The 24222-nt window shown below is 31.2% G+C and overlaps 5 protein-coding genes across 5 annotated transcripts; 3 read left to right on the forward strand and 2 right to left on the reverse strand.

Moving 5' to 3' along the window:
• Positions 1-5900: 5900 nt before the first annotated feature.
• On the forward strand, positions 5901-6776 carry LOC126679211 (uncharacterized). Its single transcript, XM_050374193.2, has 2 exons — positions 5901-6237; positions 6326-6776. The coding sequence occupies exons 1-2, from the start codon at positions 6090-6092 to the stop codon at positions 6490-6492; spliced, it is 315 nt and encodes a 104-aa protein (XP_050230150.1). The 5' UTR covers positions 5901-6089; the 3' UTR covers positions 6493-6776.
• A 368-nt stretch (positions 6777-7144) lies between these two features.
• Positions 7145-9984, reverse strand: LOC126677545 (receptor-like protein kinase FERONIA). The gene has a single exon (XM_050372218.2). The coding sequence runs from the start codon at positions 9908-9910 to the stop codon at positions 7250-7252; it is 2661 nt and encodes an 886-aa protein (XP_050228175.1). The 5' UTR covers positions 9911-9984; the 3' UTR covers positions 7145-7249.
• A 3271-nt stretch (positions 9985-13255) lies between these two features.
• Positions 13256-15084, forward strand: LOC126679446 (uncharacterized). The gene is made up of 7 exons (XM_050374481.2): positions 13256-13397; positions 13494-13615; positions 13704-13756; positions 13850-13913; positions 14005-14047; positions 14131-14178; positions 14450-15084. Exons 1-7 carry the CDS (start codon positions 13317-13319, stop codon positions 14759-14761), a joined length of 723 nt encoding a protein of 240 aa, XP_050230438.1. The 5' UTR covers positions 13256-13316; the 3' UTR covers positions 14762-15084.
• Positions 15085-15448: 364 nt separating this feature from the next.
• Positions 15449-17039, forward strand: LOC126679002 (probable methyltransferase At1g29790). Its single transcript, XM_050373940.1, has one exon. The coding sequence runs from the start codon at positions 15509-15511 to the stop codon at positions 16904-16906; it is 1398 nt and encodes a 465-aa protein (XP_050229897.1). The 5' UTR covers positions 15449-15508; the 3' UTR covers positions 16907-17039.
• Positions 16958-20966, reverse strand: LOC126679003 (uncharacterized). The gene is made up of 6 exons (XM_050373942.2): positions 20686-20966; positions 19995-20376; positions 19570-19766; positions 18939-19083; positions 17878-18031; positions 16958-17446 (listed from the first exon to the last, which is right to left on the reverse strand). Exons 1-6 carry the CDS (start codon positions 20742-20744, stop codon positions 17421-17423), a joined length of 963 nt encoding a protein of 320 aa, XP_050229899.1. The 5' UTR covers positions 20745-20966; the 3' UTR covers positions 16958-17420.
• Between the last annotated feature and the right edge of the window lie 3256 nt (positions 20967-24222).

Consider the following 24222-nt stretch of genomic DNA (forward strand, 5'->3'; position numbering starts at 1 on the left):
TTGTTTTTTGAGATGCTGCCAAAGACTAATGACTTGTGCAAGTCTTTCTTAGCCCTATACGTGACTTAACAGTTTATCAGTTTTCTCAATCAAAAAAAATTGAAACATTTAATCAGTTTTATTATAATCTTCGTTGCTTCAGAAATTATTATTTTTGATGAATTACTTCAGAAATTATTATGAAAGAATTTCACGAAGAGGATAACGTAAACAATGAGCCAGCAAGGATTCATGCTGGGAAATGGGCAGGGTAGTCCACCAGTTGTCAAAATGGGCCAAGCCCAGTACATTAAGCACCACCTTTAGTCTCAAACACACAAATGTACGAGTCTTGATAATAGAAGCCCAACAGAAATCCTACTATAGGCTTACAACTCCCCAACAGACAAACTTGAGGGGGCGGGATTTTATTTGCTCGAGCGATGTGTTGTTTTTTTTAATGTTTTCTGGATCAAATAATAGTCTCTCGCTTTTTTTTTATCAAAAATAGGTTACATATTAAGAAATTAAACAAGAATTACAACTTAAATCGTCAAAGTATATCGTAGGTGTTTCAAAAAAGCAAATAAAACGCTATAACCAATCTACAAATTATAAAGTACCGCTCTCAATGCTCAAAGCCCAATTAGGACAATAACCCGAGGCACCGAAATATAGACCCTCCGGAACTTAGAGCCCTACTCTAACAAAAGAATTGAGTCTCCAACGTTCCCACTTGTATCGCTAAGATACAGGTAAATCACACTTTAATTGCTCACATGAGATACTGCTCACACTATAAAATGTATTTATAATGTTTGGAAGAAGCATTAATATTCGATTTTATGGTATTCATAATGGATTCAATTATTAGTAAAAATTCAAAATACATGGCTGATTAAATTAAAGTTTAATTGTGTCAAAAAAAATAAGATTTTTTAAAAATCTATCAAAACTTTTTATAAATTGTAAATTTATCTCAAATTTACCAATCCGTTAAAAATTTATTTAATTTCTGAAATTAATTTAATTGTATCTACATAACAATTAAATAAGTAATTTAAAATAAAAAAATTATCGATTGAAATGCTACATGATTCAGATAAATTAAATTTTTTTATGTCATCTTGGCAATCATGTCGCGTAGACACAATTAAAAAAATTTAAAAAATAAGGATTAGTCTGAATGTGGAAGGTTTAAAGGTGCCGTCTCATAGTTGAGACCCGTTCAGGAAACCTCATGGATCCTGTACCAAAAAAAAAATTAAAAAAAAATTAGATTATTGTTGAGTTATAGTTCATATTTTTTCTATTAGGACTAGAATATTTAATCCTTTTATTTAGCATTGTTTTCTAATTAGGATTTGTAGTCTAGTTTCTTAATGGGTTAGAACTTAAATTATGTATTAAGGTGACGTTGTTGTAAACTCATAATAAATCTATAGAATGAATTTTCTCTCTGTCCGTGGAGTAGATTGCATTGATCGAACCACGTAAATTAAATAAATTACGTTTGTGATACCATTATACCTTAAATAAAAGAAAGTTATGCTGTATAAATTTGATAGTGAGAGTATATCCCAAGAAGAAAGAAAGAAGGCTAATCCTCTAAAAATCCCCTCACCTTTCAACCCCCTTTCGTTTGCACTCTCACCTTTTAAAATCTTCAATTTTATCCTAATTACCACTTTTCACTTTCAATTGCACCCTCGAAATATTAAATTAACTTTTTTTCACTCAAAAAATTTCAAATCAATATCTTTTATTTTTACTCATTTTCTAAATAGTACTAAATGTCAAAATTTCAACAATAAAAGCATCTTCTCTAAAAAATATTTCAAAAATTACTAAATTTCACATTCACTTTTATTTAATTTTACCGTTTTAATTCCACAAAATTAATTAAATTAGATACCATTTATAATATTTGTTGAAATATAAAGTATTAATTTGAATTTTTTGCAGTAAAAATAGGTCAATTTAATATTTAAGGGTGTAACTGAAAGTGAAAGGTGGAAATTAGGGTAAAATTGGGGATTTTGAAAGGTGAGGGTGCAAATGAAAGGAAATTGAAAGGTGAAGGGTTTTTCAGGGGATTAGCCAAGAAAGAAAATGGAAGCTTCATGTTTTAATATCACATGGGTAGGCCTAGCACTAGCAGCCACAACAATAGCTCATTCCTTTCTCAGCCAAACAAATTTTATAAGCGCGTTTTGTAGGGTCACGGAATTTTGTTTCTAATCATGTCCGTAATTATTCTAGCAATACCATAGAATTTGTTTTAAAAACATCTAATGACTAAAAAAGATTTTCTAGTATTATCACTGAGCTGATTTATCCAGCCTCTTTGCTTTCTATAAAAAGAGAGTTGAAAGATCACACAAAATTATCTCTTTAAGATTTTTTGTTTTGCTAAATGCTTTATTTATATTTCTTTGAATTTATATTCGGATTATAGCTTTTTCTTTCTAATAATATTATTCGTAGCCAGAAAAATTATGCATAAGCTAAAAAAATATCAAACTAAGTAAAATGCTCAGGCGTATTCCTTGATTTTTCAACTATAAAATTTCATTTTTTTTAAAAAAAATCTCAATTAAACAACCAATATTTTTTGGTCTAGTAGTTAAGAGCGAGGTCCCGAAAGATTAGAAACAGAATAAGAATTAAATTTACAGGGCAATTATATACAAAATTTCAATTTAATAATTGCATTAAAAACAAAAATTAAATAGATTTCTTGAGGAATTTTTTTGAAGAGAAACTGATTATATGAAAATTAAAACTTAATAACTATATTTAAAAGAAATTAAAGTTTCTTTGAAAAAAAAAAGGGAAAAACTCTCATTATGCATAAAAAGTGCATGTTTTGTGTCCATCCTTGCAAGTAGTCTTAAAAAGTCTTGGGTTCAAGACTTGGCTTGAATAACAATAAAAATTTAAATATAAAAGGATTGAGTAATTAAACTTGCATTTAGAACGAAGGTTAAGAACGTCGTCTACAACATCATTATGTCGAAATAACGAATTTGCAACAAAATTTGTAGTTTATAAATTACATATATCTTATCACCCTTCTATTTTTTTTCAAAAATCAAGTTATCTTTTATTAAAATCTTAAAATTTTAAAAATATATTTGTTATTTTATGTTTTCATATTTTTATTTATGTGGGATCTTATTATAGATATAAAAAATCAAAGCAAAATGTTATTATGATATAATCTTGTACGGCGTATTTATAACATAAATTGTTCTATTATGATGATTTACTTCATTATTCTTCAGAATAAGAACGATTATATCCACTCATATATTTTAAGAGTGCGTGAAAAGCAACGTTGAAGAAATTAAGCACAAATATATTAAAATTAATATTTAATCTACAAAAAAAGTAAAACTGACATAAAATATTAAATATAATTATCTTTACATTTGCTTTTGCTTTTTCACGTAAGTGATCTTATTTTTAAAATTATGGATTAATTTGTCAAAATAGATTAACTATAATTATTATAATCTCGGTCCACACGTTGAAAGACTAAAATATGATCCTTTATTAAAAAAAAATCAAAATTAAAGACAAATAGAAAAAGCATATCGTGAATGCTCCTATTCTATACCTCAACAATGGTTGATGTAGCCTTTCTACTTTTTTGTTTTCCATTAATTGTTCGAAACTTTATCTGAGCTTTAAGTCATATGAACTCACCATATGACCAAGTCTTCCACAATTTAGAAACTCCAAAATGTCATAGACTCAGTCTCCACTCTCCACTGCATATATACAATAATTCTCCTTCTTTCTAACTTACAATCTAACAACCACACATCAAAAGAAATGGGAATTCAATCCAAAAATAAATGCGTAGGGTTTTCGTTTTTACCTCTGCTTATACTAATCATCATATGTTTCAGCTCAAATCTACCGGAAGTTTCATCCAGCTCAGTCGATACTAGCAGCAACGTCTCTTACAATGGAAGCACCGAAGAAATCAACGGACAAGATATATGCATGATCCCCCCTGCCTTTTATAATGGCGGAAAATCTATTTCTTATGGGAGCCTTCAACCGCAACAACCTTTCTGTAATGAAGGGATATACGGAAATTGTTTAAAAGTCCGGCGTCCTGCTTCGAGACCTTGCAGTTACTACACTCGTTGTAGGCGTTGATTGATTCCGGTGATTACTGTACTCGTAAGCCAACACATGATTTCTGTCTTTGTTTGTGTCTGTATTTTGAGAATGTGCTTATCTTGGCGAAATTGCATTTGTTCCTCTGTTTCTGCTAACATTTAAGTTAGCAATTGCATATATTAAACAGCTGAATGAAGAATTGGATTTTTATTGCTTTTTTTTCCCAAGCAGTTGCGGATTCAAAATTTCTTTTCATTCCGAGTTTAATTTCTAGTTCACTTCTGATCTTCCGGTAGTCTGGACCGGAAACTACCTAGCCTTTAGGATAGTTCCGCCCCTGAGGTTTAAAACAATTGTGAACTCCAAAGATGATTCCATTAAGCAGATTAGCTCTGCAATAACCGTCGATCGGTTTAAGAACTTGGGAATTATATTTCCATAGGGATAGGCTAATCTCGAAGCAGTAACAAATAACAATGTTGCTTTTATGATTAAGTAGACTGGTTAATTTTTTTAACATGTGATTAAGTAGACTGATTGATTTTGTATCTTTCAGTTACAACCAGTTTAGATAAGGGACTTTTCAGGATAAATAATGTTCACAGAAAAAGTGTTTGACAAAATAATAAACAAATAAAAATTGTAATAGTAAAAATATAAACTGAACTGAATTAAGTTCCTAAAAATAGCAACTGTCTTTCGAATGCCAATTTATCTGGATGGCTAAAATGTATCTAAGTGCATTGAGAGATTGTGGGTTTGAACCACACCTCCGTAACCAACAACTAACAATGGAGATTTGAATATATTAGATATTTAAGGTCTCGAGTTCACTTTGATACTTAAGTTAGTAATGATATTTTAGATATTTAAATGTTCATTAAGTAAAAATAAAGAAAATGAAACTATCACCCCTTTTATAGATATTTTGATGTCGTCTTCCTTTCTTTGACGATGTGGAATTTTATAGTGGTCTATCATTAATTAAAAAAGGACTAATAGCAACATAAATCCAAAATTTTACGGGTTGTTAAAATATTATCCATTTTTAAATTTTATTAATAACTAATAGCCCAATTTCAATAGGTTTGTTACAATTCTAGCCAATTTTTTTCTACTAAATTTAATTGTTCGGAATTTTAGTGGAATCTATAATTGCAACGAAATGTTGAAATTATGCTAGGCGTAATAGTTTGAATTTATTGGTATGATTTTGCTATCATTTTTTGCCGCTATGCCAGCATATTATAACCTCGTGTGTCGAATTGAGAAAAAAATACAACTTCCTGCATACATTTGACAATTTTTAAAGTTCGTATTTAAAATTGAAAAAATAATATAGTTAGTAAATTTATTTAACATTACCTGAAGTAATTATTCATTGATTTTAGAAGATGAAATATCAAAAAAGAATGTTATGAGATATTAATATTTATTTATTGATGTTCATAAACAAAAATTCCATAATTTTATTTTTATATATAGAAGTGTATTATATATTATATAGTTTTATACTTTTAATTTGGACCCCTAAAAGAATATATGTCTTAATTTGTCACTGATCTGGATAAATAAGTTGTAGAAAATTGTATTAAAAAAAGTTGTAGAAAAACTATAACCACTTAAATAAAATACTAACATGAATAATATTTTAAAATAATTTTAATTTTATTACATTAAGAATGTAGTAATTATTTTTTTTAATTAGTTAATAATATATAAATTTTATCTGATAGAGTCAATAATTAGGAAAATCAAATAAATCTCATTTAGTTAAAAGTTGTAAGAAATAGAAATAAGCAAAGGAAAAGGAATGGTAAGGCTATTTTAACGGCCTAAAGCAAATTAGATCCTCTCAAAACATGGTTTAACAACAGAAATTCATAACAAACATATAAAATAGCTATGCATGATTATATATAAATATCGAAAAAGGCACAAGGCCAAGTTTGTATTGTTGTGCCGAGGCAGAAATGGCTTTAACTTTGAGAGCCGTAGCTGCTACATTAATATTGTCATTGCTATTAGCTAATGCATTAGTTGATGCAAAATACATACACACTGTTCACCACGCTATCGGTCGACGACAAGGCCACCCTGTTCGTAGCTCCGATAGTTTCGGTATAAATTATTTCTTTTCTCTGTTTATGATTAATATGATTTTTTATCATTGCTCGTGCTAATCAATGTTTGATTGAATGATCTGCAGCGGTGGATACTCGTGCTATCAATTACGGGGCCATTGAACCGCAACAACCTTTCTGTACTGAAGGGAAGAAGGGCAATTGCATTACAATCCGCGGTCCTAAGCCTCCTCCGAGACCTTGCAGTTACTACAATCGTTGTAACCGAGGCGGCAACCGAGGCGGCAAATGATCCATTCTCAACATCAGCGATCTGATTAATATCGGTATCTAGTTTACTTGTAAGAGTGAAATTAGCAATTGCAAATATTGAACAGCTGAATCAACAATGGTTCTTTTATTGTAATTTAACTAGTCATCATCAAATTTATATTTGATGATGATTGTACTCCAACAAGGTTCATCAGAATTAATTTGATGAGTTCGTGTCTCTTTTTGACACACTCTTTTATCAAATTAGATGACTTTTTTTTGTATCACATAATTAATATTCACAATATTTTATTATTTGGTTAACTCACAATTTAATACTTATAATTTATCTTTAATTTAATTAAAGACTTTATTTAATGAAAGAGTTAAGCATAAATAAATATTATACTATTATACAATTATAGATAATTTTACCAAGAATATTTAAATACTCTAATCATGTATTTTTCATAAAAATATTCAAAAATAGTTTTACGAGACAATAATATAAAAACAAAACATACTTTTTCGACATTAATATTGAACTTCGTAATCCATTAATAGAGGATTTATTTGTAATTATGACGATTGAATTATATGTTCGGTAATTATAAATGACAAGTTTTGTGGTCAAACAACCCAATAATGTGTACAATTAGATTATTGATCTTGGCATATAGTATAAGAAAGTATAGATAAAATGATGATAAATAAATATATAATAACTATACTCAACTTAAAGACAGATTTGTTTCAGAAATTAGAAAAAATGTAATGCCAAATCCAGTTTATCAATGTTATCTTCCTTTCGGATCCATAATTTCGGAGAAAACTGTCTGTGACAGAAATCTATCAGGATCCGATTGATCCACACTTCTCAAACAGCTACTGATACTGCTCTTTGATTCCGCTTTTCGTCCACATGAACCGCTAAACAAATCATCGTTATCATCCTCATCTGCGTCACTAACAGCAACAACTTCTTCGCGCGCCGACAACAATGACCTCTCGGGCACTTCAGTAATAGTCTCTGCATTACTCTCCTGAAGCTGCAGAGTAAGCTCAAGTCCAAACACCACATCGCTCATCGCAGGCCTTAACCTTCCTTGGTCACGCAAGCAACTCTCAGCAATCTCGCCGAATTTCTCCAAACAAGCAGGAGAAACATCGCCCATCAGATTCTTGTCCACTATCTGACTAAAACCGCCTCTTCTGTAGCAAATTCGCGCCCAATCGGCTAAATTCACCTGCTCTCTCGGCAATCCTGGAATCACTGGCGGCCGAGCACATAGTACTTCAAGTAAAACTACACCAAATGAGTAAACATCGGATTTTTCAGTAAGGTGTTGCCTTCGGTAATATTCTGGATCTACGTATCCGAAGCTACCTCTGACTATAGTGCTAACGTGAGTTTGAGAATTGCTCGTTGGTCCCATTCTCGATAGACCAAAATCTGAAACCTTAGCCACCCAATGCTCGTCGATGAGTATGTTTGTTGATTTAACATCACGGTGAATTACAGGAGGTTTCGCCCCTGTATGAAGATAATGCAGTCCTCTGGCTGCTCCGATACAAATCTCCACTCTTTTCTTCCAAGGAATCGGAGGATTTTTCGTTTTATAAAGATGATCACGAAGAGTACCGCGGTGCATATACTCATAGACGAGGATCATTTCTCCTGGATCATCGCAGTAGCCGATTAGAGTTACGAGATTTGTATTGTTAAGCTTGGAAAGCAACTGGATTTCGGTTTTGAATTCACGAAAACCCTGAGTTGAGGATGAATTTAATCGCTTGATGGCAACAGGAGTTGCTCCATCATCGACGAATCCTTTGTATACATTTCCAAATCCTCCTGAACCTATAAGGAATTCATCATCGAATTTCGCTGTGGCTACTTCAATCTCAAAAATGGAGAATCGACGAATTGAGTTGGTCGAAGCATTTGCATAATTACTCGACCTTATAGAGCGATAAAAAGAAATAGCAAAAGATTTAGGCTTTGTAATCATAGCATTAGCATTAGCATTGGCATTAGCATTGTCCGTTCTTATGGTCTTTCTTTTTATGAAGCATAGACATAGAGTAAGAGAAGATATGAGTACACCACCTCCGATGATGACCGACACAGCAACGACCATAACTAGCGATCGCCTCTTCTTCCTCGACGATTTTAGACCCCGTTCCGGCACTACGGGGTTCTCCATCAGTTCGGGATTGGACCCCGCTAGACTACCATCTGTTGAGTTCAATTTGAATATTTCTACACCATTCAACAAAGCATCAGCAGTGCTCTGTTGCAATTCCGTATCCGGGTGTAGCGCGAGCCACATATCCTGCTTATCCGGCCCTCCGACAGGAAACCACACGACGTAATCTCTGTACACCGGAATGTCTATTCCCCCGCTCCAGTTAATTATATCCGCATCGTACTCTGCCGTCATATTGTTAATAAATATTATGAATGGTCTTAAATTCAACTGCGCTGCTTTTTCATCTGTCTCGCAGAAATGGAGCCTGACAAGATAATTAAACCCAGAATCAACAGGAAACAACCATGTGAGATTGTACTTCAGATTAAGTTCAGGATTCAGACCCATCGAACGTTTAGTGAGATACACCACCTCCGGCGCAGCATATTCCGGCGTCAGTTTCCATTCCATTGTGCTATTATTAGATAGATGCACAGTTCCTTTTTCACCACCAAATATATAAACTGTATCATCAGACCATGTTCTGAACATTCCTGTATCGTCTACGCTGCTAACGAATCCACCGCCAACATTCAACCTGTACATGGTTTCAAGAAAAGTATTTCTGTCGAAATAGAAGGAAGTATCTGAATTCACAAGAGTATAACGATTTTCCATATTTCTTATATACAAATTGTTTGGTATAGGAACTATTTCTATCCCATTAATGAACGCAAACGAGCTTGGAGATGGAATAAACGTTAGGTTGAGTTCTTGATTTTCTTGTACAGTTACTATAAATTCCTTGACCAAGAAGTCAACAGGTGAACTCGCGGCAAAAGCGGTTAAATAAGCGCTGAAATTCCTGACGAGGGTATAACCGTTGGCTGTGACAGTGAAGAACGACGTTGAGGAATTGAGGGCAGATCGGTAAGTATCTGGATAAAAATGGAGTCGGAGAAATTTCGGACCAGGGGATAAGTAGAATGTGTAAGTGAAATTAGTGTTTGAAATTGTTGCGGTCATGTAGGGTACAACAGGAACAGAAGGGTTTTGCTGGGAGGCTTGTGATGATAAATTTTGAGAGTTGAAATGAAGAAATTTGGACCGGACATCGCCTTGCCAATTCCGACCATCGGGTGATGTGGTTTGGGTTGATGAACCGCAGTTCAGGACTATCAAATCTATCGGAGTATACGGTGGTGGGGTTTTGGTTGCGGTGGTGGAGAGGAGGAGACTGAGACAGAAGCAAAGTGCGATGAGCATAATAATGATGTTTTTTTTTCTTTGCCTGTAAAAAGATGGAGATGGGTTAATTAAGAGTGTAGGTGATAAGTGGGGAAGCTTCAAAATGCTCAATTATTTTGATTTTTTTTAGAGATAATGTCATAAAAATTCATCAACTTTACATCTTTTTTTAATTTAATCATTTTTTAAAAAAAATTCATAAACATAAACCAACTTTTATTTTTAGTCCAAATTCAAATATGGTACTGACATGGCATTCATTCATTGGCGCGATTTACTGAGGTGTAAGTCATTTTAAACCAATGAATGTCTGACACGTCAGCGCCGTGAATGAATTTGTGAAAAAATAAAAGTCGGTGCATGTTTATGAGAAGTTTTAAAGAACGTGATTAAATTAAGAAAACGTGTAAATTTGATGAATTTTTATAATATTGACCCTTTTTTTTATAGAAATTGTATATTTTTATTTTGTTTTATGTATTAAATATGATATCTGTATCAAATTTTTGTGGTGGAATGCTAGATTTGAGATTCAATTATCATGTTTCTCATTTTAAGTTTTAACGAAAATAATCATATTTGTAATAATTTGATGGTTTTGTGTTGTGTTGTGGGTCTGGTTTTGGAGGCTCTGAAGACTTCTCATTTTCCAACCCAAAATTGGGGTTAGCATTTAGCAAAAGAATAGTCAATTCTTTTTTTTATTTTTTTTAAATAAATATAATGTCCTTTTCTTTTTAGATGCCTCTTGATATTTTATGTTTGAAATTCTTTGAATCTTAAAAAATCATAGCAAATAAAGAATTATAAATGCAAAAGTAGATTATAAACAATATAAATTTTTAAATCTAGATGTGAATAAATAAATTAATTTCCCTAGCTATCAAATTTGATAAATTTACACCTTATTGTTAATAAGTCACTTTATTATAGATGATATTAAACTGAGCTAAACTAAAAAATATTAAACCAATTGCTTTAATTTGAAATATTAATTTTTTTATAAAATCTGTTCCATCTTAAAAAAATTAAAATTAAAATTTAATTTGAAATCTGCTTGAGTCCATTCATATGTAATTATAAGAAGGTTTTGATTTAAGGTTAGTAATGAGAATCAACATGAAAATCAAAATAAAAAAATTAAAATGAAAATAATTATGTTTTATGTGTTGTTTGATTCAATAAATTAGTATAAAAATTAAAATGAAGTATAAGAAGCACGGAAACTTCGATGAAGTTGCGTGTCCTGTTTCGGAAACCGGAAATTCTCAAAAACTCATAAGAAAACGTTTCGGACCATATTCCGTAAATAAAAAAAGATACATAGTTATAAAAAAAAAACTAAAAGATTATCAATTAATAATTTCTTTGAATCTATTACCCAAAAAATTTACTGTTTATTCTATCTATAGTAACTTATCTTCTTATTTTTATTGAATTTAATTATGTTTGATTTATTTTATTAAAAGACATAATTGTACAAATAAAATTTAATATATATAATATTTTATAATTTCTAATATATCAATATATTCTTATATTTTTTTTATTATTTACACATTTCCCCCACGTACCGTGTCCTTCATTTTAAAAAAATTATGTTTCTCTGTGTCTGTTTTGTGTCGTTTCTGTTTCCGTGCTACATGTATCATTCATATGAACTTGGTGAATAAACCAATAAAAAGCAAAACCAACATGTTCGGTTTGAAAATTTTACATACTTTAAAATTTTGGTTGGCTGGATTTAAATATAAATAAAAACATATCAGTTTAATTTGATTTGAGTTTAATTTTTTGCATTAATTTTTTAGTTAAATTTCAGTATAAGTAAACTGAACCAAAAATTGACCAATAAAAAGTGGTTCGTCTCGATTTTAAAAAAGTCCTTGATATTTTAATTCAGTTTTGAAAAAGTAAATTTTTTTGATTTAGTTTTATTCGATCTGAACCAAAAGTATATTTATATGAATGAAAATCAATTGTAACTTTTTGTATTTTTTTTTAATATATAATATTAGATAAATTTTATAAAAACATAAAATAAATTAAGCTTAAATGCACCAAAAATCATCAATTTTTGCGTGTTTTTAGTATTTAACATAATCTTTAAATTTTGGCAAAAAAGTACATGAACTTTCAAAATTTTACAATTAAAGACATCGACACTATTGTGGATGTAAAACGACACCGTTTTACATTAAAACGGCGCTGCTTTGGATGTAAAATTGCACTATTTTTCAAAAGAAAACATACACGTGCTCTTAATTACAAAATTTTAAAAGTTCATGTATTTTTTTGCCAAAATTAAAAGTTTATGTTGAATACAAAAAACACGCGAAATTTGGTGATTTTTGGTGCATTGAAGCCTAATTTATCTTTAATTTGTAATATTTTCTAATAATTAATGTTTAAAATTAACTTTATTTAATTGTTAAAATATTTAATAAATTTTTGACTCGACTCATATAGATATGAAAATTCATTTACGTGAATGATAGGCAGAATGGGGTGTTTGGTTCAGCTTTTTGGTGGAGCTTTTAGCTTTTGCTTTTCAAAAAGTTCCACTAAAGTGTTTGGTGAGAATTTTCTAAAAGCTTTTTGGAGTTTTTTGAACCTCCAACAGCTGCTTTTTGAAAAACTCAATTTTGGAGCTTTTTGCCAACAACTGATAGCTTTTTCATTATTTTTAATTATTTAGATAAAACTACCCCTATTAGGATATATTATTTTTTAATATAAATATAGTTATTTAAATTATTTTTAAATACTTTAATAATTTTTAAATTATCTAATATTATTTATTTATATTAAATAAAACAATAACTTAATTATTTTTTAAATAAATCATAATTTTTTCAAAAAAAATATATTTAAATAAGTTTAAACTAAACATTCCTTCTTATAAAAGAAATAATTTTTAATATTTTTATTGAATACTATATAATATAATATATTTATAAATTAATAAACAAAAATAAAAATTATATCCTTTACAGTTATTTTATATATAAACAACAACAGCTAATCAAATTTCACCAAACACGTATGGTCTATCAGATATCAGCTACCAGCCAACAGCTATCAGCTATAAGAAACAGCTGAACCAAACAGGCCTAGTGTTGATAAAATATGCACAAACAATGAGATTTATACATTTTAATTCTTATTCTGATCTCCACTTTATTTTTAAACCAACCAATGTAAAAAGTTAGAAGCTGAAAGGGTTGTTGGAAGAATCAAGAAATGGATTGCAAAACAAAACAATAGTGTACTAAAAAAGAAAAGGATCTATCTGACACAAAAAGTAGTACTAAGGTACTAACTTGTAAATTAACCAACCAAAAATATTTATTAGGGTTTTAGGGATTTTAGAACTTGGATCTCCAAAATTAAAAATCTTCACATCATCATCAAGAAGAAGAAGATGAGCAAGAGGCAAGGTCCGCCAAAGCACCAAAACGGATTCGCATGGAAGCCAAACGCCGGCCGGAAAATTAATGAAACGGTAACAATTTGTGAAATATCAATAACGAAATAAAAAAATTGAGTTTTTTTGATATAAAATTACTAACTGTAAGTGAAAAATGGGTTTGAAAAGTAGGAAGTCGGAGGAAAGCTGAGACCGTTATCGGAGATAACCGGCGTTTGTCCTCGCTGTAAAGAACAGATTGATTGGAAGCGCCGTTACGGCAAGTACAAGTTTCTTTCTGAGCCTGCTAAATGGTAATCTTCTATTTGAATGTGCTAATTGATAGGTCTTTAGAATTTGGAATTTGAGTGTTTGATTTTGAACTTGATAATAATTTGGCAGTCTGCGATGCTCTAAACGCGCAGTTCGTCAAGCTTATCATAGTCTGTGTACTGGTTAGTTTAGTTTATTCATTGAGCTTCGGTTATTATTATTTTTCTCTTTGGATGTTTTGCTATTGATCTTGGTTGTTGGATTGTTTGAATTAGCTTGTGCAAAGGAGCAAAATGTGTGTGCTAAGTGTTGTCGCCACGTTGGTTCTATAGTTGGGAGGTTAGATTGAATATATTGCAGCTTTGTATGCTGTGCTTTAACTTGGCAAAACTTGGGAGTTTTAAATGTGTTATGTTTCTTTGATTTGCAGAGACTGTGTCGAAGTAGAAGCTGAGCAAAAGATGCTTGAGGACGTATGTCTTTTTATTATGCCATTGTCATGCTTTTATCAATTTGTATTTTGCAAATTAATGAGTTTTTGGTAGATTTGTTACAGGCCATCAAGAATGCTAGAGAGAGGGATCGAAGGAGTCTCATACGTGCTGTAAGCTCTTTGCACTAATTCTCATATGTTAATGGATATATAGGTTTTGCTTTGCATGGGGTTATCATTCAATTCCTCGATGTTGTGATTTCTGCATTCTCTTTAGGAAGAAAGTAACGCAGCAACATCCATAGTTTTCGTATCCGTAATTCTTGAATACTAACCCCCAAGGAAAGCTAGAATCAGCTTAAAAATCCCACAAAAAACAGTAAGAATTGTATCGCTTGGTCATTCATTATATAATACTGTTTGATCTTGTTTATTGCATCAGATGAATAAAGGAACATCAAAGAGTTCTGAAAAAGCTGTGACCACTGAAGGAAATAAGGTTGGAGATTTGTTTCCCTCTGCATCACTTGAAGAATATGCTGCAAAAAGCAGAGGACATAATAGTGAGCATAATGACCATGTTGGTGATGAAGGAGAGGAAGAAGAAGAAGATGGTGATGGTGATGGTAATGAATATATTATTGATGATGATGGCGATGAGAATAGTGACAGTGAAGACGGAGATAAATCTGAAGATGAAAATGAGCATGAAGGTGATGTTGAAGCTGGAGATAAATCTGAAGATAAATGTTAAGTACAAATGTGAAGATTAACCCGGCATGATAGTTCCCATTAGCTTAGTCTTTGGATCTCTTACCAACGTGGACATCAAGACATGGAATTGACGGAGTTGTTTTCGGTTTCTGTTGATGTACAAGTACAACACATAATCTGCATCATGGCAGGTTTTATGTTTTTGTTTTATTGAAGTTTTTGTGTTCTTTTTCTCTCTTTTTTGTACACATTTTTTTCCAAAGATAATAGTAACTGACAGTGAATCTCTTGCACTGATGTCCTGAAAGGGGAAGCACATCTTGGCACCTATTTGGTTAATCTATTGTTTAAATTCTTTGCTAATCGTATTTTCGGAGCAGTTTTGTTTAATATATATAAATATAAAAAAAAAACAAATTTAGTTTGATTTTTTGAATAGCTGTTCTATTTTGAACGGAAAAATTAATCTAGCAGATTGGTTTGATTTGGTTTGAACCGAATGCTTACCAAATTGTGCTTGATAGAAGTGGATTGTTAAAGCAAAATAAAAGAAAATCTCAGATTAGCTGCGTTGTTGCTTAAATTTGAAGCAATAGAATGTTAATTTAACGTTATCAAATATCAAGAAACTGTCACATCTTCAAGGCAAAATAATATTAAGTTAAAGAATCTAGGGAAGATAAAACAAGAATTATTAATTGTAGAAGGATCTGATTATGATCATTCACCAAGTCAAAATGGCTTGAGGAGATGAAAAATTTACAGTGACTGAACCCATCTCAAGAAAATGCAGAACTCAAGATCTTTGAAATCCATTTCAAGAATCTTTCTTGTAATGCTAAGCACTCTCTTGCTAATTAGTCTTCTTACAATGTTCACTTCAACTTCTAATATTTCTTATCCTCCTTTCATCTTCACTACCAAAAAATCCATCTCCAATGACCTAACTTCATTGCCTTATTCACTTCAAACCCAAGTCTCTAATTTGCAGACTCAGCTTGGAGTTTTGCTGCACCAGCTGCACAATGATAGCTCAGATTCAAAAACACTAGCAAAGTTTTCGGATCAAGTGCTTCGCGTAGCGGTATCTTTGGACAAGCTGGCAGATAGTTTATCAGCAACCATATCCACCAATGCTCCTGCAAATGGTGATGAAATGAGCAAAGTTGATAAAGATTTAACCGAACCTGACGAAGAAAATGAAGAAGATCAAGAAAGATCAATGAGTGTGAAAATCTTCGATTCAGGTGAGATTCGGACCTATCTTTCACCAAAACCTAATAGGCAAAGCGGCAAGAAAACGTTTCTTGGAGTAGAAGCAATTAGTTCTTCCGTTGGTTTATTATGTACTACTATGCCAACAAACGTTGACCGTTTCATGAGCTATAAGAAGTACGAGATTTGTCCCGATGACTCGGATTTAGCTCAAAAGCTAATAGTTAATGGATGTGATCCATTACCGAGAAGAAGATGCCTATCAAGAACACCTCAAAATTACAGCAATCCGTTGCCTGCCAACTCCTCTCTTTGGTCACAGCCAAGTGATAATAACATTTTGTGGAGCCATTATCAATGTAAAGGGTACTCATGTCTTATTTCTAAAAGAGGTTTCTCGAAATGTTCGGATTGTTTCGATCTTTCAATACAACGATGGGGTATACCAGAAAATGACTCGGTTTCAGCTGAATTTGGTATCGATCAAGTTTTAAGGTTGAAACCAGGAGAAATTAGGATCGGACTTGATTTTAGCCCTACAACAGGAACATTTGCTGCACTTATGAGAGAAAGAAATGTAACAATTGCTTCTGCAACACTGAATTTAGGGGCACCTTATAATGAGGTGATAGCATTAAGAGGTCTCTTACCTCTCTATCTATCCATTGGTTCGAGATTGCCATTTTTCGATAACACGCTTGATATTGTTCATTCAACTCTGTTTTTAGATGGGTGGATTAGTATGGAACTCCTCCAATTCGCTCTGTTCGATTGGGATCGAGTTCTTCGACCCAAGGGACTACTTTGGATCGATCGTTTCTTCTGTAAGAAAGAGGATATGCAGATGTATTTGGATGAATTTGGAAGACTGGGATATAAGAAGCTACTATGGAGAATTGTTCCTAAAATAGATAAACTTGAAGATGAACTCTTCCTTTCTGCTGTGCTAGAAAAGCCAATTAGAAGATGAAATCACCAATAATGCACAATGAAAAATTGTAACCATAATGTACAATGAAAATTGTAATTCGTAAACATAAAGTATTATTTATTTCTGCAAAATGATTGATACCCAAATATGGATAAAAATACAGGAAAATATTTGAAATAGAAAAATACATTTCTACCAAGCCAAGATTCAATACTACAAGAGTATATTGCTATGCCGAATGAAAACGAACACAGCCTCTAATTGTGTCATTGATGTTTACCCTAAAAGAGAACAAAAAGATGTCTATTCTTGAAAGAATATTAGCCATGTCAAAAAGGCTCATCAAAAATCTGTTGGACTGATCCAAATCTATAACTGTTTAATTGGTTCCTCAGCTAATTGCGTCAACCTTCAATATCTGCAAATCTAATTCAGTGACAAAATACAGGAAAAAATTTTGGAGTGCATCTGTTCAGATGCAGCCATCTTCTAGGATAGGTTGAACTTAGCAGCTTGGGTGTAGTAGTAGTAATAAGTAATAACAGAATCACAATTATTCGTCTTTTGCACACAATCGCTCTGCATGAAAGAAAAAAATGTTCTTAGACCGACTTTTGTACAGAGAGCGACCCCATTCAAGCCGACAAACAAAATCGATAAAAATCAAAGTAGCAAATCACATGAAGAAGAGAAAAAAAAATTGATTGAACAACTGATATTAAATCTCATAGAACTTCAAGAACTTGTCCAGGATTCCAACTAGAAGCAAACTCGAAATGCAGGCTTACACATAATGAAGTTCAGTATCCAAGCAATAAATGTCACATATATAGTTGAAATAAATAAACCAAGATAATACACACACGCAAAGAGACACATCTATGTAGATACACAAAACATTCGACAAGTTAAAAACTTAAAAACACCACAATTCAGTAACAGAGACCTGTTTACCCTGAAATTTCAAGCTAATACACCAAAATAATTGTAGAAATGAGAAATATCCTTACTCAAATATTCATAGGCTATTATCATTGAGGTTCCCCAAGCTGACATGCTGAAAAATCTTGGACCAAACCCTCTATATAAACCTGTCCAACCATCATCCTTGATCAAGTTTTTAACAACTTGTCTTGCAGAGCTTCTCCTTCCTAGTCCCATGACCTAGAAAGTCAGAAACAAAATTTAATCGAAAATACAATATGGTAAATGTCTCTCAACTCTCAATGTCGCAATGAAGTAATCCTAGCATCACACCATGGTCATTCTCACATTTTTGTGGGTAGAAGCACACGTGTAATAAAGATCAGTTATTACTTGAGTAAACCAAGTACAACCACAAAAGACTACAACTGAAAAATATAACTGCAATTCAAAAAGAATATTCATCCTAATTTTAGGAAATTTTAGGCTTCACATATTTCACTCAATAATAATGATAAACCACAATTCAAGTATTAGATACCAATGAAACATAGATTGCAGCATGATTGACCGTATCAATAAAGAAGCTGCTATTTTCAGGTGGCATTTTTAAATAAATGGTAATTCAACATTCTCCTTCACTTAATAGTTTTAGGAGCATTACTTTAAAAGACAATTTTACAATACATCTTAAGAAACAGAATAAAACAATGTAAGTGTCTCAAAAAAAGATAAAATCGCACCTCAACAAGATGTAACTCTAAAACAAAAAGAAGTTAGAATTGTGATCAGTTTACAGCAAAGACATATTGATAGACTTATCCAAACAAAATTGTTTTATTCTTGTTGAAAGATGCTAAAATACCATAAAGAACAATATAAACAAAGGTACGATACATAAGAAAGTACACAAAACAGTAAAAAGATTTTGACATTTTGTTAACGTGTGGGTATAACAAGTGCATTTCTATGCTTGTACACATAAAAAATTTATAAAGAGCCTATTCAGTTTTCATCCATATTATATTATGGAGTCTAGAATGACTTGGAACATAGTATGCAAAGGTAAGAGATAAACATAAATTCAGAAATCTAAGACATATCAATAAAAATGAAAAAACGGTTTGATGTAAAGTACTTCTGCTACCTGCAAGCGAGTCTTGATAGTATCCAATGGGGTTGTAATGCAGGATGCTGTTGCTCCAGCAATAATTCCGCCACTAGCCTGAACTAACATTAACTTCGAATGGCTAGGTGCGGCAATGTCTGCATCAGTACCGTAGCCTAAGAGCCTGTCCAAAGTATCAGAATACAGTAAATAACTGAGATATTCGATCGCGATAAAATAAAGAAAAAATAAGTGGAAATGTATATGATGTAGAATAAATCCATAGGCTTGATAATCACTCGAATCCTCAAATAGCCATTAGCTCGCAGACATGCGTCTCAGCATCTTGGTCAGCATACAGCCCAAGATAAATGGCTGGACAAGTAAATCGCATTCACAAGTCCTGAGCGTTGAATCCATCCCGTGTACAGTAGCAACAAAAACCATTAATTTGTTATGATACGGATCTAAAGTAAACTACTCATAAGTAAGGCCGAAATTCTATTAAAGTTGAAACCGCCTACTACCAACCCCCCCACTTAATCGTCAATAGTGTCAAGAGTGAAGGTGCATGCATGTTAATAGTAAGTTACTAAGTTTTGTCCAGTAAAAGCAGAATTCTAAGATTTAATGAGCTTCACTTCAGCAAAAACATAACCAATGATCTTACCTCCAGATGACACGCTGGCTTGAACCGTAACTAGCCCACCATACAGCACTAGACGGGGAATAAGTCATAACAGACAGGCCAAATCCCCTATAAAAACCCCTGAAACCATCAGTCTTTATAATGTTACGAGCAACATCAAGACCCCCATTATATTTGGCATGACCAGAATATCCTTGTACCATTAACTTTTGGCTAACCTGAGTGAAATCATTACAAAAGAAAAACTCTAAATTATGCTTCAATTTTTTTCAGAATGCATCTAGGATAGTTCATTCCTCTTAACAAAAAATTGGGAGTATATACAAGTCAAAAACAAAGCAGCATGTCTAACTCGATCAAACAAAAATATCTTTGTTTCTCTATTCACTTAGAGACAAATGACGCAATGTACAAAGAACTAACTAAACATGAAACCACATACATACCACATCAATCGGAACAAATACAGCTTGAGAAAAAAGCGAAGCTGTCATGCCAGCAATACCATTAGCTACAGCAGCTTGAGGTGCTTCCGACAATTTAAAGGGTTCAACCATCTTAAAAGCTGCAACTTTTGTAGTCTCCAAAGCAGTAAGAAAAATAATCCTGGCAGGAATTGCACCAGTGATGACTGTACCAAACCCTTTATACAGACCAGGAATTCCATCGGTTTTCAATAGGCCCTTAACAACAGAATATGCACTCTTCTCAACACTATCCTTTGTAGCGACCTGAAGCCTTGTTTTCACAACAGAAACCGGATACAAGGCCACTGTAATCCCCGTAAAGATCCCCGCTCCTGCCACATAAAATTTAGTCTTGTCGAGCCTGCCCAAAGAAAAGGGTCCAAGTAATAAGCACATGAAAGATAGCACATTCAAGAATTAGCAGTAAAAACAACCAAACCAAACAACAGAACTAAAATTCTAGCACATATTAACATTACCAAACATGACAGTTAATTGATCAAATCAAAATCAATTGAATTCTTGATAAGACCTAAAATTGAGAGCAAGTTAATAACCCAGATCAAAAATAACAAGATTTTACATTACCCAAACAAATTAACTAACACAAAAACAAAAGAAAACAGAAAGAAAATCAAGAAAGCCAAACAGTTAAGAAAGAATGACATACTTGTCCCAATTAATCTCTGTGTGGCCAAATGATTGAACTCTGGCATTATTTGCTTCCATTATTAATATTGTTTGAACAATAAATCAAGATTTGATTTTTAATAATCCGGCGGAAAAGGGAAAAGAAAAAAGGAATTCTAAGAATGCATTTAGTGTGAATTTTTAGTTTAAAAATGAATTTTTAGTTTGGTCTGGATTTTGCATTTCTCAGAAAAAAGATGGTTACTTGGAGCCAAAACAAACAATTCGTTTCTCTATTTATTTTTTTGGTTCTAAAGTTTATATGATTTGATTTTAATTTTAATTTAAGCCGACATGAGTTAGGGAAAGCCAAGTTTGATGAGGGGCCATTTACTTCATAATTTGGACCAATCATGGCCTCTAAGTATTTGAGGGACAAATTTAATATATAAATTTCTTGTATATTAATTTTAAATTAAACAGATATTTAGCTAGTACTTTCCATTCTAAAATATGAACCCTATACTTTTTATATCACATTATTATGACCATATGTATTTTAGGTAGTGATTTTTAGAATATTATTTATGTTTGTACTATATGTTTTTTAGTTGGTAATTTACATTTAAAATACTTTCTAAATGTACTTGAAAATTGTCCTAAAGATATAAAAGCTGAGTTATTTGTTAATTGCTGACAAGAAAATTAAATTATAAATAACTGAGAAGGGTTATGGTTGACCTGTATTTTTTATAATCAGATTATTTGTAACAATTATAATGTGAAGCCAAGATATGGACTATTTTTATTTTTATGTTTATTTTTTTATCATTTGTCTACTTTTTTGTCATTAAAGAAATAAAGCATGTGTAAAAAAGTTAAACCCACAATCTTAGTTTAAAAAGATGTTTTTTGTCTTTCAATTATTATTGATGTATAAGTTAATAATCGTTATTTAAATATATATAAAAGTTTATTAGATTTTAATTATTTAAGTAGATATATATATATAAAAACTCACAAACCCTAATATTTATAATTGTTAATGGAGGTTTTTATTTTATTATGTTAAAATGTATTTATAATTTAAATTTACGGGCTTTATTTTAACTTTTTATTAAAAATTATGGATTTTTTTTTAATTTTTTTATTAAAATCTATAGGCTTTACTTTAATTTTTTATAGGCTTTTAAAAACGCAAACCGATAAAAATTATGGAAACCGAACCGACTGAAGTTTTTCGGTTAAAAAATTTTGGTGTTTGGTTAAATAAAGAACGGTTTGAATTGGAATTTTTCCAAACCAAAAAAACTGAAAAAAATTCTAACCGAACCAAACCGACCGATGCTCACCCCTACTTTTTCCTATTACATGATATGCAGTTTTCATACCTTTTTTTTATAATTTAATTTCCGTACCCTTTAAAAAAAGGTTAATATTATAGTATGAGATTTAACCATTTGATGAGCCTCGTGTAACATTTCCTTTCAACCTTTGTCTATTGTGTCGCCTCACGCTTGCTCGAGAATAGTATCTTATGAACAAACTGAACATGGACATATACTGATGTTCCGCTCGTTTACGTTCACGAACAGTTTGTTTAATCATTCGTGAATGAGTTCAATTAAGAGTTCGTGAAAGAGTTTGATAAAAATTTCACGAACAAACTCATGTATGAAATCGATTATAGGTTCGCGAGCTAGCTAATTAAATTTAAATTGAATATACTTTATTCTTGTAATATATTAAAATAAAATTATATAATTTTAAAAAAGAAAACAACAAAACTGTAGTTTCAATTCATGTTCTAAGAGTTCGTCCGCGAACTTGTTTAGTTGGTAGCTAAATGAACTCGGCTTGAACAATGAACCGACTATGAGCGTTATATTATAAGTTCTAAATGAACCAAACATCAACATCTTACAGCCCTATTTCCTCAATTATCACCGCTAGAAAGATGTCTTTTGTTCTCACTTTAAAATGCTAATTCCATTCATTAGCAGAAAGAAAAGGACAGTGTGTGCAAGAAAAAAATTAGCTATTATTTTATTGTAAATTATTATAATTTTTTTATGTAATTTTGTAAAATTTAGAATATTAAATTATATTTTATATATTGCTATATTATAGTATATCATGATTAGTTTATAATATCTACAAAATATATAAGAATAGTTTAGTAGTATTAGATTGATTATATCTTTTTTAAAAAAGTTATCAGGACTCTCTGTAACTTTTTAAAATTTACTACTTCAATAGCTGAATTTTAAAAATTATTATTAGTGTTTAAAATTTTATATTTTTCATATTATTATTATTATTATTATAAATTTATCAAATAATCACTTAAATTTATGAGTCATACTAATAAAAAAATAACGACTATGCATTTAGTAGATTCGTTCATGGGCTGAGCTTTGCCAGACTGGGGTCGCGGCCCACCATACTTGACAAAATTTAATGCAAATCCTAGTTCAGCCCTAGGCCGGCTCTGATTATATAGTTAGTATTACTAACTAAATTTGGTTCATATATATTTGTACGAATTCGGGCTGGACTTTTTCGAACTTGTATGTAAAATTATAGAATAAATAAAAGTTTAAGTATGTTCATAAAAAATAAAACTACTACAAGCTTGAATTCAGATGGATCTTGACATAAAAATTAATAATTAATTAAAGCCTGCCCATAAACCGTAAAAATCCTAAAATTAATAATTAATTAAGTTGTATGTTGCATTTATGGTTCTGCTTCTCCAATTGTTCACAGAAAATTATACAATACAACCGTTGTGTTATGTCAATCGTACAACAAACTAATTGTGCTTAGCTATCTGGAATCTTAAAAATTAAAAGAATAAATAATAATTAAAAAATTCTTTATTACAAATGCTTATTGGTTTGTTAAAAATATGACATGACACAACCAATGCATGGTAACATCACTCATTATTCACACTCACGGTTTTGTTTCACATATTAGGAAAGTCTTGCCACATGAAAAGAAAAATAATTTCAAAGGTTATAAATAAATAAAAGATTTAACAATATAGTATAGCTTTAGAAACTTGATTGCTTAAAATGTCATGAAGTTTTGACGTGTTTTACAATTTTAACATAAATTTTTAATTTTGACAATGTCACACACCAACTCTCTAATTTACAATTCAAAAAAAATGTAGCAATTTTTTGAAGAAAATATTGACATGGACGTCGGAACAGTATTTATTCTGAAGTACATGTCGATAATTTTTAAAGAAAAATTGTCCGATTTTTTGTTATTTATGTGTATGTTCAAACATGTCCTTCTCGAAACTACTATGTTGTATTGGTTAATCATGTGACTTTTTGATTAATGAAATTCTATTTAAAAAAATGATATTATTGTAATTATTATTGTAAAGATGAAGAATATAAATTATTTATTGTAAAAATCATTTAAAAATCTTAAAAAGTCATATATTTAATGATAAATCAACTTGCTTAAATGAACAATTAAAAAATACAGGGATGAAAGTATACTCAGTGCTAAACAGTAGGATATGAATAGAATATTCCCATCAAAATATGATATGCGG

This window comes from Mercurialis annua, linkage group LG4 (assembly GCF_937616625.2).
Source record: "Mercurialis annua linkage group LG4, ddMerAnnu1.2, whole genome shotgun sequence".
Classification (NCBI taxonomy): domain Eukaryota; kingdom Viridiplantae; phylum Streptophyta; class Magnoliopsida; order Malpighiales; family Euphorbiaceae; genus Mercurialis; species Mercurialis annua.